The following is a 14,598-nucleotide window of genomic DNA, read 5'->3' as shown; positions in this document are numbered from 1 at the left end:
AGAGAGGTTAAAAAGGTCAGAGATAGGCTTGGTGATGATAGAGGCAGCAACCTTAAAGAAGAAAGGGTCTAAACCATCTGTCCCAAATGTTTTTTGGGAGTTTCAGGAGCTCCTTTAGCACCTTGTAATCAGTGACTGCCTGCAGGGATACATTTTGTAGTGGGGCAGGGGGAAAAGAGAAGCATCGGGGATAGTCGCATTAGAAGGGTTGGGAGATGAGGAAAAGTTGGACGGGCAATGAGGCATGGCTGAGTCAAATAGGAATCCTGACACCACTTCATTGAGATTAAAGAGCTCAGCCATGTGTTTCTTGTCAGTAACAACCACATCATCAACATTAAGGAACATGGGCAGCTGTGAGGAGGGTTTATCCTCCAGGTCTTTAACTGTTTCGCAGAACTGCTTGGGGTTAGACCCACAGAGAGAGAACGGCTCCTTAAAGTAACTAACTTTGGCCTTCCGGAAAACCTGAGCGCACTTATTTCTCATTTGCCTGAACGATAGCCAGTCAGCCTGAGTATGCATGTGCTGAGCCTTTCGCCAATGCAATTCTTGAAGTGGAGCAACTCTGCAAGATCACGGTCAAACCAAGGACTGAACCGGTTTTTAATTCAAATTTTCTTTATGGGGATGTGTTTGTTAACAATACCACTGAAAATATCAAAAAAATAAGGTCCAAGTGTCTTCGACAGAGGGGATCAAGCTGATTCTACACCATTTTACAGAGTCCAGTTCATGAAGGAAGGCTTGCTCATTAATGTTCAGCAAGCATCAATGACAAATCAGGACAGGTTGTTTCACTGAGCAGCCATTACAAACACATGCTGTAAAACAGTGATCACTAAGGTCATTACAGAAAACACCACTGATACCCATCAGGATTATTTGTGAGGATAACGTCGAGGAGAGCAGCCTTTTCTGGGTGTTTGGAGTCATACCTTGTGGGATTGGTAATAATCTGAAAAAGATTTAGGGAGTCCCATTTCTTTACGACTTCGTCAGGTGGTTAAGCAGGTCCCAGTTTAGGTCACCTAGCAGGACAAATTATACAAAGCACACAGCCAACAAAGAGCAATTTGAAAGCTTAATGCTTAAAACCAGCAAATCAAATTGTTTTGGGACAGACTTGGTGGAGACAACCGAGCACTACAGGTGATCCTTGGTAAAAGATTGCCACTCCCCCCACCTTTGGAAGATCGGTCTTGCCGAAAAAGGTTATAATCAGAAAGGTTCACATCAGTATTCAAAACACTCTTCCTTAACCACGTCTCAGTAATGACCAACACATCTGGATTGGAGCTGTGAAACCACACTTTCAACTGATCCATTTCAGGTAATAACCTTGGTGTTAAAATGCAGAAAACTCAGGCTTTTATGAGAGCAGAAATCAGTGAAGCAGATTTCTGACTTCTGCTCTGATTTGGGGATAGCAACAGTAGATGGGCCAGGGTGAACATGCATATTTCTATGTATCATCAACAGTAATGCAATCAAGGCATAGGAAATGAAGAGCTCTGCAGTGCTGATTTATGAAATATAAATGTGCATCAGAAGGCAACAAGATCATATTGTACAGCAATTTCATCAGGTAACATAAATACAAAGCCGGCAAGAGGTAGTTCGAATAGGATGGGAGGCCAAAAGTCTGTGTAACCAATAGAGTCAGAGTCCCAAGTGAGGGAACAAACAGCCTGTCCCACAGTTGGGTAAATAAAGTTCGTAGTCCAAGCATGCAGAGGTCAAAATTAACAAGATTGTTTTTTAATATATAACACAACTTCGGGTTAGCCATTGTAAGTTCAGAGTCACTTGCTCCAAGTGTGTGTGTGCTGGAGGCGAGCGAAAGCTCGGCAGAGGGCGTATGGTGGTGGTACCTGTACCAGACAGGGGGAGACAGGCCAGGGCAGTGAACAGATCACCAGGTGGAATCCAAGCAGCAATGCAGCAGGCAACGGAAGCAAGTGTCACACCCACTTGGGAGAAGCTCTTATTTCTGATGGCAGATTTCTTGTATTAAATGCCAGTGGTCTTTGAAGAGCAGGAGGGGGCTTCAAAGGGGTCTTGAAAGACTCCTGCCACTTGTTGGGCCCAAAGGCCTCAACACCTTTCACTTCACACCTCAGTGCTAATTAAAGTTGCATCTGGTCTGTCCTAGCAAGCCTGGCAGCCTTAACTCAGCATTCAGTCCCCATAAAGTAAATTATATAATTGTATTGTACTTTATTTTTATTCTTGGCTTTCAAAATAGCATCAGACCAAACACTACTCACTCAGTTCCAGGTTGGATGGTGTCCTCAGGTCTCTGCTGTTTGTTTACTAGAGCACCCTCTGTAATGCTTGGAAAAAGGAAACCTTGGTAGCACTAATCTCACCGGTTAATTAAGTTGATCTAACTCCAAATCTATCCTTTTCTAAAAAACATGTTGAAAAATGTGAGCGCTCACATGCAGCTGTGTCTCTCTCACCACTCTTATGAATGCTTTGTCAATATGTGGTATTGTGTGTTGATTGATGGTAACAAAAACCATTTAATCAATTTTAAAATAAGGCTGTAACGTAACAAAACGTGGAAAAGTCAAGGGGTCTGACTACGAATGCACTGTAAATCTGAACACACTACCAGCGCTTTAACTATTTTATTTCATTAGGTTTTCCTGTGGATAGTCTCACAATCCTACCACCAAAAGGACCAATCGCACGGACAACTAGTACTCTAAAATGTAATTGCATTCAAGATTCTGGCTTGTAGGTGTCATGGGAAGAAACTTTACAGATTAAAATTCTCATTTCTGCCAGACAATTCAACGCCGGGTTTCCAGGCAAGCAGACAACAAGCTTGTATCCAGCTAAGGTGACGTTGGCTACCGCAAATTTTACCGCCTAAAGTAAACGATTGTCAAAGATTCTGGTAAAGGTAAAGTTAGTCGGTCTAGGAAATGGTCAGCCTTGGATATGTTGTCACTCTGTTACCTACTAGTTTGTCAACTTGCCACTGAGTAGTGGATTGGTAGCTAACGTTAGCAAGCGTTAACAATTGTATCATTTAGATATAAAGCTACATAGCTAGCGAACGTTTACTAGCCCAGGTATGAACGTTATCGCGAACACTTGATTCTCAATATCACCTATATTACAGAAAGGGCTGTGAAACACACGTTTTAATTGGGTCTGTGGTGTGGGGCTGGTACACAGTGCATGGCTTGGAAACTCACCTCACTCCCGCTTGAGTAGAAACCCGCCTCGCTCTGGCGCCTATGTTTCTCGGCAATCCCGAGTAAGCGTAGCAGTGACGGGTCCTCGCACAACGTTAGTCCAATGTTGATTGGCCTCGGGCCTCCAGTGATTACCTCTCCACCTTCCGAGTCCAATCGTCCCCGCTGCGGACGTTTCTCAGACCGTATCCGAATACGAGATGTCCATGGCCGGCCCGGGAAACGAGGCCGGGCCACGACCGGAGTGTTAAAGCCAGTCACATTAGCAGGATATGTTAATCCCCCCCCCGATTCCGCCATTATTCACTTGCTGCTGCTGCTGGCTGCTGCTGCTGCTGCTGCTACAACAACAACGACGACGACGACGGTGGTACGCTGTTGATTTGTGGTAAAACAACATGGAAAGGCGCGAGATAGGAAGGAAATACCGTTGCATCATGGGAAAACGAGTTTGTTGTATTTCATCATTCTGAGCGTCCTTTCGAGTGTTAGTGAATGTGAATAAGTACATACATAGACAGCTTGTTTTATTCGTGTTTTATATTTCAATTAATACAAAATAATTCAAATAAAATCAAATAAACATAAATTATAGTAAAAGAATATCTAAAAATGTTATTATTCAGTCCACTTACAGTAAATGTTTGTAACTTTTAGCCTTTTTCCCCTTCTGCCCACTTGTTCCTCTCCTTTTGACCATAATATGTATGTATATACACTGAAAAAATATATAAACGCAACATGTAAGGTGTTTGTTTCATGAGCTAAAATAAAAGTTCCCAGAAATGTCCCATATGCATAAAATTATTATTTCTCTCAAATGTTTTGCACACATTTGTTTACATCCCTGTTGGTGACCATTTCTCCTTTGCCAAGATAATCCATCTACCTGAGGGGTATGACATATCAAGATGATTAAACAGCATTATCATTACACAGGTGCACCTTGTGCTGGGGACAATAAAAGGTAAAATAAAATGTGAAGTTTTGTCAGACAACACAGTGACACAGATGTCTCAAGTTTTGGGGGGCCGTGCAATTGGCATGCTAACTGCAGGAATGTCCACCAGAGCTGTTGCCAGAGAATGTAATGTTAATTTCTCTAACATAAGCCACCTCCAACGTTGTTTTAGAAAATTTGGCAGTACGTCCAACCGGCCTCACAACTGCAGAAGTGTATGGCGTTGTGTAAGCGGTTTGCTGATGTCAACGTCGTGAACAGTGCCCCATGGTGGCGGTGGGGTTATGGTATGGCAAGGCATCAGCTACGAACAACAAACACAATTGCATTTTATCGATGGCAATTTGAATGCACAAAAATACAATGACAAGAACCTGAGGCCCATTTTTTTAAATATATATATATACAGTGCCTTGCGAAAGTATTCGGCCCCCTTGAACTTTGCAACCTTTTGCCACATTTCAGGCTTCAAACATAAAGATATAAAACTGTATTATTTTTGTGAAGAATCAACAACAAGTGGGACACAATCATGAAGTGGAACGACATTTATTGGATATTTCAAACTTTTTTAACAAATCAAAAACTGAAAAATTGGGCGTGCAAAATTATTCAGCCCCTTTACTTTTAGTGCAGCAAACTCTCCAGCAGTTCAGTGAGGATCTCTGAATGATCCAATGTTGACCTAAATGACTAATGATGATAAATACAATCCACCTGTGTGTAATCAAGTCTCCGTATAAATGCACCTGCACTGTGATAGTCTCAGAGGTCCGTTAAAAGCGCAGAGAGCATCATGAAGAACAAGGAACACACCAGGCAGGTCCGAGAGACTGTTGTGAAGAAGTTTAAATCCGGATTTGGATCCAAAAAGATTTCCCAAGCTTTAAACATCCCAAGGAGCACTGCGCAAGCGATAATATTGAAATGGAAGGAGTATTGCACAATATTGCACAATATTGCACAAATCTGGCCTTTATGGAAGAGTGGCAAGAAGAAAGCCATTTCTTAAAGATATCCATAAAAAGTGTAGTTTAAAGTTTGCCACAAGCCACCTGGGAGACACACCAAACATGTGGAAGAAGGTGCTCTGGTCAGATGAAACCAAAATTGAACTTTTTGGCAACAATGCAAAACGTTATGTTTGGCGTAAAAGCAACACAGCTCATCACCCTGAACACACCATCCCCACTGTCAAACATGGTGGTGGCAGCATCATGGTTTGTGCCTGCTTTTCTTCAGCAGGGACAGGGAAGATGGTTAAAATTGATGGGAAGATGGATGGAGCCAAATACAGGACCATTCTGGAAGAAAACCTGATGGAGTCTGCAAAAGACCTGAGACTGGGACGGAGATTTGTCTTCCAACAAGACAATGATCCAAAACATAAAGCAAAATCTACAATGGAATGGTTCAAAAATAAACATATCCAGGTGTTAGAATGGCCAAATCAAAGTCCAGACCTGAATCCAATTGAGAATCTGTGGAAAGAACTGAAAACTGCTGTTCACAAATGCTCTCCATCCAACCTCACTGAGCTCGAGCTGTTTTGCAAGGAGGAATGGGAAAAAATGACAGTCTCTCGATGTGCAAAACTGATAGACATACCCCAAGCGACTTACAGCTGTAATCGCAGCAAAAGATGGCACTACAAAGTATTAAGGGGGCTGAATAATTTTGCACGCCCAATTTTTCAGTTTTTGATTTGTTAAAAAAGTTTGAAATATCCAATAAATGTCGTTCCACTTCATGATTGTGTCCCACTTGTTGTTGATTCTTCACAAAAAAATAGTTTTATATCTTTATGTTTGAAGCCTGAAATGTGGCAAAAGGTCGCAAAGTTCAAGGGGGCCGAATACTTTCGCAAGGCACTGTATATCTGTGACCAACAGATGCATATCTGTATTCCCAGGAGTGTGAAATTCATAGATTAGGGCCAAATTAATATATTTAAATTGACAGATTTCCTCATATGAACTGTAACTCAGTAAAATCTTTGAAATTGGTGCATGTTGCATTTATATTTTTGTTCAGTATAAAATTGTGCAGGTAACCACACAGATTCTTATTTTAAATGACAACCATGAGCGGTGAGCACAGCAATTATATAAAATACCCTCCCCCAAAAATATGTCTTTCCAGCTCTCTCTGCACTCCTTCTCCATGATGCTCATTTTCATTTGACTCACCACCTGCCAATATTCAGGAAGTATTTTTGGATGGTGACTTCTCCAAAGCATCCATCGCCTTCAGCAGCATCATCCCTATTTCTCCTATTTCTTTGCTGCTCCTCTCCATCTCCAGGCTGGCCTTGACCCATCCCTCCTTAACCAATCTCCTCTCCAATTAGCCAGGATCATCTCCAGCTCACGCTTTAGCTCGTTCAAGGTGTTATTCTGATCCTTACTCCCTTCTCCACTACAAGCTTTTGCCTTTGAGGCTGTTATTCTCTATCCCTTTGTCTTTCTTCCTCCTTGACCTCTCCTCATCTTTTCCCTTTTCTGCCACAAGCCTTTGGATGTCCTCCTCATTCTTCCTATCTATCCTCACTAGCTCCTTCTGCCACAACAACCCCAAATGAATGGAAAAGATAAGCACAATACAATCTTATTCAGTGCTTATAGTTTCCATTCATTTCAGGTTGACATTTCCCATAACCTTAAATTCACATTGATTACAGACTGCAATTTAAATCACTCCTTAGTTTAATGCATTACTATTTCATTGTGGATGAAAAAAAGTACAAGATCACCTGAATACAACAATGACATCCTTCACGGAACAATGGATTCTCCAGACCAATACAAATGTACATGATCAGAAGATGCCTTGACAGGAACAAACTAAATTATGAGCGGAATGGTACACCATACAACCCATTGATTACCTACTAAAATCAATACTATAAGTTACAAAAACTTCTCACATTTGAGGCAAATCGTTAGACTAGCTCTACATCTGTAATATCAATACAAAATTATAATTTTTTTAAAGGTGTTGGCAATATGGAAACAAATAGATTCCCACTCTGGGGGTCAGTTGTAATTCACAATTATGTACACATCTGTATAAAGGGTTTTATACATAGTACATTAGGTTGTTTTTCTAAAAGCACTTTAAAATAACCACGGTGGGACCAATCAGGAACAATCTAATGATCCAAGTGCTTTTGTGTATGGTATGTCACATATTCCAAACCCCCATCTTGAACATAAAAAATCCCACCCACATCAAGGCCTGTTTTAATCAAAATTATATTTTCAAAACCCTAAACCATTACATACATTTTTCATGAGGATATTCCCATTCCCGAGATTATCTCCTTTCTTTGTCTGTTGCCTCTTCTCCCTCAGTGTGTGTCTTCTGGTGTGCCTTTAGGTTGCTCTCCCGACTAAAGCTCTTGCCGCAGGTGGGGCAGTTGTGTCGGCCAGAGCTGTGAGCCCTGGCCATGTGGGCTTTGAGCTGCTCCTGCCGGGCATAGCTCTCTTCACACTCAGAGCAGGGGTGAGCCTTGCGAGGTTGAGGCGGCCGCCCATGCTTCTCCTTCTTGTGGGCCCGGAGAAGGGCAACAGAGGAGAAGGTGAGGTCACACTCAGCTTCAGGACAGGGAATTTGGAGCTCCTCCTTAGGGGGTCGCCCCGGTCCTTTCCCTCTATTTGCCACAGACTCCTCTCCCCCCTCCTCAGCTTCACCACTCTTCTCTCCGTTTGCTGCCTCAGACACTTTCTTGGGAGGTCGGCCACGTTTTTTGGCCGGGACCTTTGCATCGCAATGCTGATCCCCCGCAAAGTTCTCCTGGTGCAGCACAAGATCCACCTCCGCCTCAAACCCGCGGCCACACTTGCCACAACGGTGAGTCTTGGTGTCATCCTCCTCCTCTTCCAGTGGCTGGGGGTGCTGGGTGAGGCGGTGGGTGCGTAACTGGTTTGGGCCCCGGAATACCATGCCACATTCCTTGCACACACACTGTCGCTCCTTGCACAGCTGTCGCCGGTGGACTGTCAACTATGAGAGACAGAAACAAAATTATAAGAGGCTTAGGGCATCTTGAGGAAACAAACATGGGGACCAAAGGCACCAATGGACAACAGAAGGCAGATGCACTACAGAGCACCTGCCTAGCCCCTGGTTCTTTATCTTTATTGGGATTCCCATTAGCTGATGCCATGACCACAGCTAATATTGCTGGGGTCCTAATATCTCATGGACAGACTATGTAAACATAACTGGTACCGTAGATCTGTCTGCATTCTATGGGATGCGTAAGATAATAAGAAGCATTAATACATTCTGGGTCTTGTGTTTTCGTCACTGGTAATTTGGACGCATCAGGATAGGGCAAAGGCAGTGCTTAACTCTTGACACTCATGGGAATTGGCCTATATGGACAGGGCTAAATTGAAATGTTTCTTACAGAAGAAATAAAAAGTTATGGGGAAATTATTAGACCAAAGCTGATAACAGTTCAAGACTGAATCCAAACATTACACTTAATTTTATGTGCAGTTTACATTTACTGTACTTTTCACTGCATTTGATAATAACAAAATCTGAAAATACTCTGGATATATTCAGTAACATATGAATGTTTTTTTTTTTTTTTTTTACAATGGTTTGACAGAGTAATAACTGCAGTCTCCAAGTGGCCACGTGCACAGTTCCTAAGTCATTTCAAGCAGTTTGAAGACTCAAATCCAATTTTTTTGCATATCCGATTGTTATTTTTTCCTGCAGTGTGAACAGCCAAAGGCCACATTGAAGTCAGATACAAATCCGATACCTGGCCATGCGACTTAACGGTCAAATCTGATTTTTTTGCCCTCAGGTGGTTTTTAAAACTGTTATTTGCCATCTCTGTTGAGTTTGACAAGAACATGGAGGTTGTAGCTAACTAGCTTGTTAATTGTTTACAAACAAAATGAGTGAATGTGCTAGAAAGCTAAACAGCTACCTGCTGTGACTAGCCAAAAATTATTCCTTTTGAAAGTTGGATCATCTTATAACTTGAGGCTTTAAAAAGTGTTCTTACACTATGATTTTGAACATTCAAAGCAACCGGGAAAAGTTCCATGGCAGGCATTATTGCTACATAACTTCTGAGTGATAGGAAGCACGAGCACCACTACCAATCAGCCTACACCACTGTACATACATACACCGGTTGTTACTATGACAAGCATAGCCATGACAGCAAATGACTGATGCCTGAACACATATGTCTGATTTGGTCACTTGTAACTTGCTGTTTGGACAGTCAGTATTCCAAAACGGAATTTGAAAACCATACTTATTGGAGCATTGTGTGTGAACAAGGCTAAAGAAGAGTCTTCAAATATAAGGTGCTTTTTTGAGCTGAGGAAGCCAGTATTCCAAAACAGAATTTGAAAAACAAAACTTATTTGAGCATATTTGGCCTGCAGTGTGCACAAGGCTAAAGAAGAGTCTTCAAATATAAGGTGCTTTATTGAGCTGAGCACACTTGTAGTTGTTTGGAACAGCCCTGAATCAATCCAAAAATGGCCCATTTTAAATCATTTGAAAGCTTGTTTTATTTCCAACATGTATTTTTTATGTAAACTTTATTTAACTAGGCAAGTCAGTTAAGAACAAATTCTTATTTACAATGACGGCCTAACGGGGAACAGTGGGTTAACTGCCTTATTCAGGGGCAGAACGACAGATTTTTACCTTGTCAGCTCGGGGATTCGATCCAGCAACATTTCGGTTACTGGCCCAACGCTCTAACCACTAGGCTACCTGCCCCCTAAGTTATAAAATATGTGTCTGGCAATTCAGCGAAACAGATCAGAATTTTGGTGCGCATAGAAAGGAGTCATGAGTGCCTTCAGATGCGTGTTCTGCAGTGAATTTTCTTCACAATAGACAAACATAGGCTCATTCTGTTCAGAACAACTCAGGTTGACACCATGTCATCTTGTAACTGTACAAAAAACAGTGATTATAAACATTGACACTGTATATGACATGAGTATTGTGATATGGAAATGTGATATGCACATTTGGACTCAAAGGTGTTTGGCCTGCTTGTATGACATCAAAGTTGTATTTATTTTAATCTTCAATGTCTCATCTTTCAAAATACATTGAGTCTTCTTCATATTTACAGAATTCCCTCAAACAACAACAACAAAAATCTGCAAAAGTTACCCAATTAGCAGGAAGGACGGGGGCAACTTCTTGCCGCGTGCGGTGCTGATGTTCAGAACGGCTGTCAGTCAAAAGCCATACAGCACTGTGAATGAAGCGCAGAGCCTGAGCTCTGATGTCATTTATAGCTTATCAGTGCCCAAATCTGCCATGTTCAACTCGAGTACGGGTAAAAAAGGGTTAAACGACTTTGCTTCAACAGATGATAAACACAGGTGAAAATATCAGAAGGTAGGGCTTTGGCTAAGAGTGTCCTTTTGCGAGGGTGGAGATGTCGCAAACTGGAAATCTCAACTTCTTACACGTTTACCCCCAAAACCTAATCGAGCGTCTGACCAAATTTGGAACGATTTTAGTTCTGGGTTAACCGAGATTACTGGGGTCCTTTCACACCACTAAAAGTCATTAGAGACAAAAGACCTTCCAACTTTCATTGAAAGACCGTTGTCTCACCTCAGAGAAGGTCCGGAAGCTTCCCTGGCAGTGGGGGCAGCGGAAGGGCTTGTCTTCCAGGCTGTGTGAGGTCTGGTGCTGTGTCAGCTCCTCAGAGGAGGAGTAGGTACGATCGCACACATAACAGGTGAACAGCGTATTGGTCTGCCAAATAACACAAAACAGCAAATAATTAAGTGTTAGAAGTAATGTACATCATTATATATTCTGTGCATACAGGGCTACAGCATCCTGCTGCTAAGCTGTGCGCTTTGCAGCTCCGGGGTGAAGTTTCCCATAGGTACAATCAGCCCCCCTGCCCTCCCCAATTGTTATTTGACCCTGCTGGTCATCTATGAACCATGTTCCACCATCTTGGCCATGTTCTGTTATAATCTCCACCCGGCACAGCCAGAAGAGGACTGGCCACCCCTCATAGCCTGGTTCCTCTCTAGGTTTCTTCCTAGGTTCTGGCCGTTCTATGGAGCTTATCCTAGCCACCGTGTTTCTACACCTGCATTGCTTGCTGTTTGGGGTTTTAGGCTGGGTTTTTGTACAGCACTTTGTGACAAAAGCTGTAAGAAGGGCTTTATAAATACATTTGATTGAATTCTAAACTTAACCATTACTAAAAAAAATCTTAAAAATTACCCAAGACCAGCATCTAGGGGCAATTTCACCCTACTCCTGCAATGCATCTTGCATTTCTTTTATCCATTCCGTACCTGTTGGAGCGACTGCTTGTATTCCTCACGATGGCTCTTCCTCATGTGCCTCTCCTTGGCCTTGGCATTACAAAACGTAATGAAGCATTGAAAACACTGTAGGCTGTCATGCTGATCTGCAATAAAAGGAGAGGAGATACTGCACTTGAAATTCAAACACATAAACAACTATCTGAAATCACTATCAAGCGCTCCCTAAAACACTTCTGTGAGCAGGCCTTTAAATCGACCTGGCCCGGGTATCCTGGAAGGATATTGACCTCATCCTGTCAGTAGAGGAAGCCTGGTTGTTCTTTAAAAGTAATTTCCTCACCATCTTAGGTGTCTGGCTAGACTGTAAACTCTCCTTCCAGACTCATATTAAGCAAATCCAATCCAAAAATGAATCTAGAATCGGCTTCCTATTTCACAACAAAGCCTCCTTCACTCATGCTGCCAAACATACCCTCGTAAAACTGACTATCCTACCGATCCTCGACTTCGGCGTTGTCATTTACAAAATAGCCTCCAACACTCTACTCAGCAAACTGAATGCAATCTATCACAGTGCCATCTGTTTTGTCACCAAAGCCCCATATACTAGCCACCACTGCGACCTGTATGCTCTCGTCGGCTGGCCCTCGCTACATATTTGTCGCCAGACCCACTGGCTCCAGGTCATCTACAAGTTTTTGCTAGGTAAAGCACCTCCTCATCTCAGCTCACTGGTCACCATAACAACACCCACCCGTAGCACACGCTCAAGCAGGTATATTTCACTGTCACCCCCAAAACCAATTCCTCCTTTGACCGCCTTTCCTTCCAGTTCTCTGCTGCCAATGCCTGGAACGATTTGCAAAAATCGCTTAAGGTGGAGACATATCTCCCTCACTAACTTTAAGCATCAGCTATCCGAGCAGCTTACTGATCGCTGCAGCTGTACACAGCCCATCTGTAAATAGCCCATCCAACTACCTACCTCATCCCCATATTGTATTTATTTACTTTTTTTGCACACCAGTATTTCTACTTGGACATCATCATCTGCACATCTATCACTCCAGTGTTAATATCACTCCCATTACTTCGCTACTATTGGCCTATTTATTGCCTTACCTCCTTACTCCATTTGCACACACTGTATATAGATTTTTCTATTGTGTTACTGACTGTACTTTTGTTTATCCCATGTATTCTCCCACCAAGTCTCTCTGTGTTGTTTTTTGTCTGCACTGCTTTGCTTTATCTTGGCCAGGTCGCAGTTGCAAATGAGAACTTTTTCTCAACTGGCCTACCTGGTTAAATAAAGGTGAGGGGGGAAAAAATATATAAAAGATATACACAAATGTGTGCTTACAGGGTTGGATAGCAGGAACAGTCTGTGGCTTGATGGTGGACGCTGTGGCACTGGTCATCACCTCTTCCCCCAAAACGACCTGCTCTATGTCCAACATAACATTACCCAACTCCATCGACGTCTGAATCCACCCAGCAATGCAAACACAAGTTTACATCATCGGGCTGTAACACAAATACAGGCATCATCGGATGTGGGAATAAATTCCTATTTGCAGCATTGTCTTATTTTTCTCACGTTAATTGGCAACTAATAGCAAGCCAATGTGAACCTGTGTGTATGTTTCGATAACTAACGCTAATTAGGTAACGTAGCGAGCAACAACCAACAAAATGCGCCGTGGATCAAATGATTGAGGAACTTGATGAATGATTATTTAGCATGCTAACTAGCTAGGAAGGAAGGCTGGCGGGCTTAGCCTTTGCCACTAGATATGTTTTACAGAACAGAAAAAGGTATTGATAACCACACAGAAAAACAACAAATATAAGAAAGCAAATAACGTTATATATTTAGCCAGGCAATGCAGACAACAGGGAGGGGGGATTTCAAACTGGAACTAAAGCAGACATTTTCCGCAAAAAATGATAAAATAGCATTAGCTATATTGTTGCACTAGGTTTTCATGCAGATTTGTTTATATAATTTGGGATTGCACACTCAAATTCAAGGCAAAATCAATGTAAACATTTATACGTAGCTAGCTAGTTAGCTTCAACCGTTCCTTACCCAGTGTCCAATGAAATGAAGTCTTTGTGTGAACTCTTGACCCACATCACGTGACACTGGATTATACGCAATCACTGCTAGTTGAGAGACTTGGTGGGAGAAAACACACTTAATATCCAAATTGCCTCGATTTGTCTATGTATATTCATGACATGAGGCTAGGAAGCATAGCGTTTCTATTGAATACAGGCAGTTGAAGTCAACGAATATTCAAAACAATATTAAAATAATGAGATGTATCGTGGTAGCCAGGTGGTACACGCAGGATTTGTTAATTCTGCAGAACAGCAATGTTGGTATATATGCCCACAGGAGGGAGCTGTTGAGGATAGATGGTTTATCGGTGACTGTTGCCTACTCATTTGTCTTAAAGCAACTACCTCATGTCCTCTCTTTGAGGCGTTGTTTTTATTGCTTGAGCCAAATACATGCTTTTGGTTGTACTCAATCTCTGACACTGGCACTTCTATTTCAGTCTTTTTTTTCTCCCTCTTAGCAGTTTTGAGTTGCGACCTTAAATTCCCCACGCGCTTGAAATGAATGATTTTGACCATATATGGTTCATTAGGGGAATTTCGAAACGTAAATAGCCAAGGTCTTGCACCGAGTATTGAGGCTGAGAACAATTGGTATTTATCAATGGTTATCTCCTACAGGTGTGCTTATATTGTGTGATAAATCACACTTTTTTATGCATTGGAGCATTCTAAATTAAGTGTAAGTAAGATTTTTGAATAATTTCTATACAATATTGATAAATGAGGCCCCTGTACATTTATATAGATTATTATCGTAACAAATGCACTGATGTGGTTAGGTCCGGTGCAACCTTGGTTTTAGAAATTGGGGGACATAACAAAAACATGTATCCAGTCTAATAAACACTCCAAACAGCATGGTCCTAAAACATACAGTTGCCTGGTTTTGTATCACAACCTATGATAAAAAAGGGAGGGACAAAAACCCAATTTCAGAATGTGGGGTGTCATGCCAAATAATGTCCCCGGGCCAAATAGTGTTTTCCTCTACGTCACA

The 14,598-nt window shown here is 42.0% G+C and overlaps 2 protein-coding genes across 3 annotated transcripts in view; both read right to left on the bottom strand.

Annotated features, from left to right (window-relative positions):
* The window catches only part of LOC110487656 (histone-lysine N-methyltransferase 2B), a 91,323-nt gene extending 87,740 nt beyond the window's left edge, over positions 1 to 3,583 (bottom strand). For both annotated transcript variants that reach the window (XM_036971712.1, XM_036971714.1), the window contains exon 1: positions 3,213 to 3,583. In XM_036971712.1, the coding sequence (XP_036827607.1) occupies positions 3,213 to 3,512 (300 nt within the window). In that variant the 5' untranslated portion in view covers positions 3,513 to 3,583. The remainder of the gene's footprint in view (positions 1 to 3,212) is intronic.
* A 3,277-nt stretch (positions 3,584 to 6,860) lies between these two features.
* LOC110487657 (zinc finger protein 436) lies at positions 6,861 to 13,853 on the bottom strand. Its single transcript, XM_036971367.1, has 5 exons — positions 13,564 to 13,853; positions 12,835 to 12,998; positions 11,499 to 11,614; positions 10,795 to 10,938; positions 6,861 to 8,178 (listed from the first exon to the last, which is right to left on the bottom strand). Exons 2-5 carry the CDS (start codon positions 12,947 to 12,949, stop codon positions 7,489 to 7,491), a joined length of 1,065 nt encoding a protein of 354 aa, XP_036827262.1. The 5' UTR covers positions 12,950 to 12,998; positions 13,564 to 13,853; the 3' UTR covers positions 6,861 to 7,488.
* Positions 13,854 to 14,598: the final 745 nt, after the last annotated feature.

This window comes from Oncorhynchus mykiss, chromosome 32, assembly GCF_013265735.2.
Source record: "Oncorhynchus mykiss isolate Arlee chromosome 32, USDA_OmykA_1.1, whole genome shotgun sequence".
NCBI lineage: Eukaryota > Metazoa > Chordata > Actinopteri > Salmoniformes > Salmonidae > Oncorhynchus > Oncorhynchus mykiss.
The sequence above is the reverse complement of the archived record's forward strand: the minus strand, read 5'-3'. Positions and strand labels throughout refer to the sequence as shown.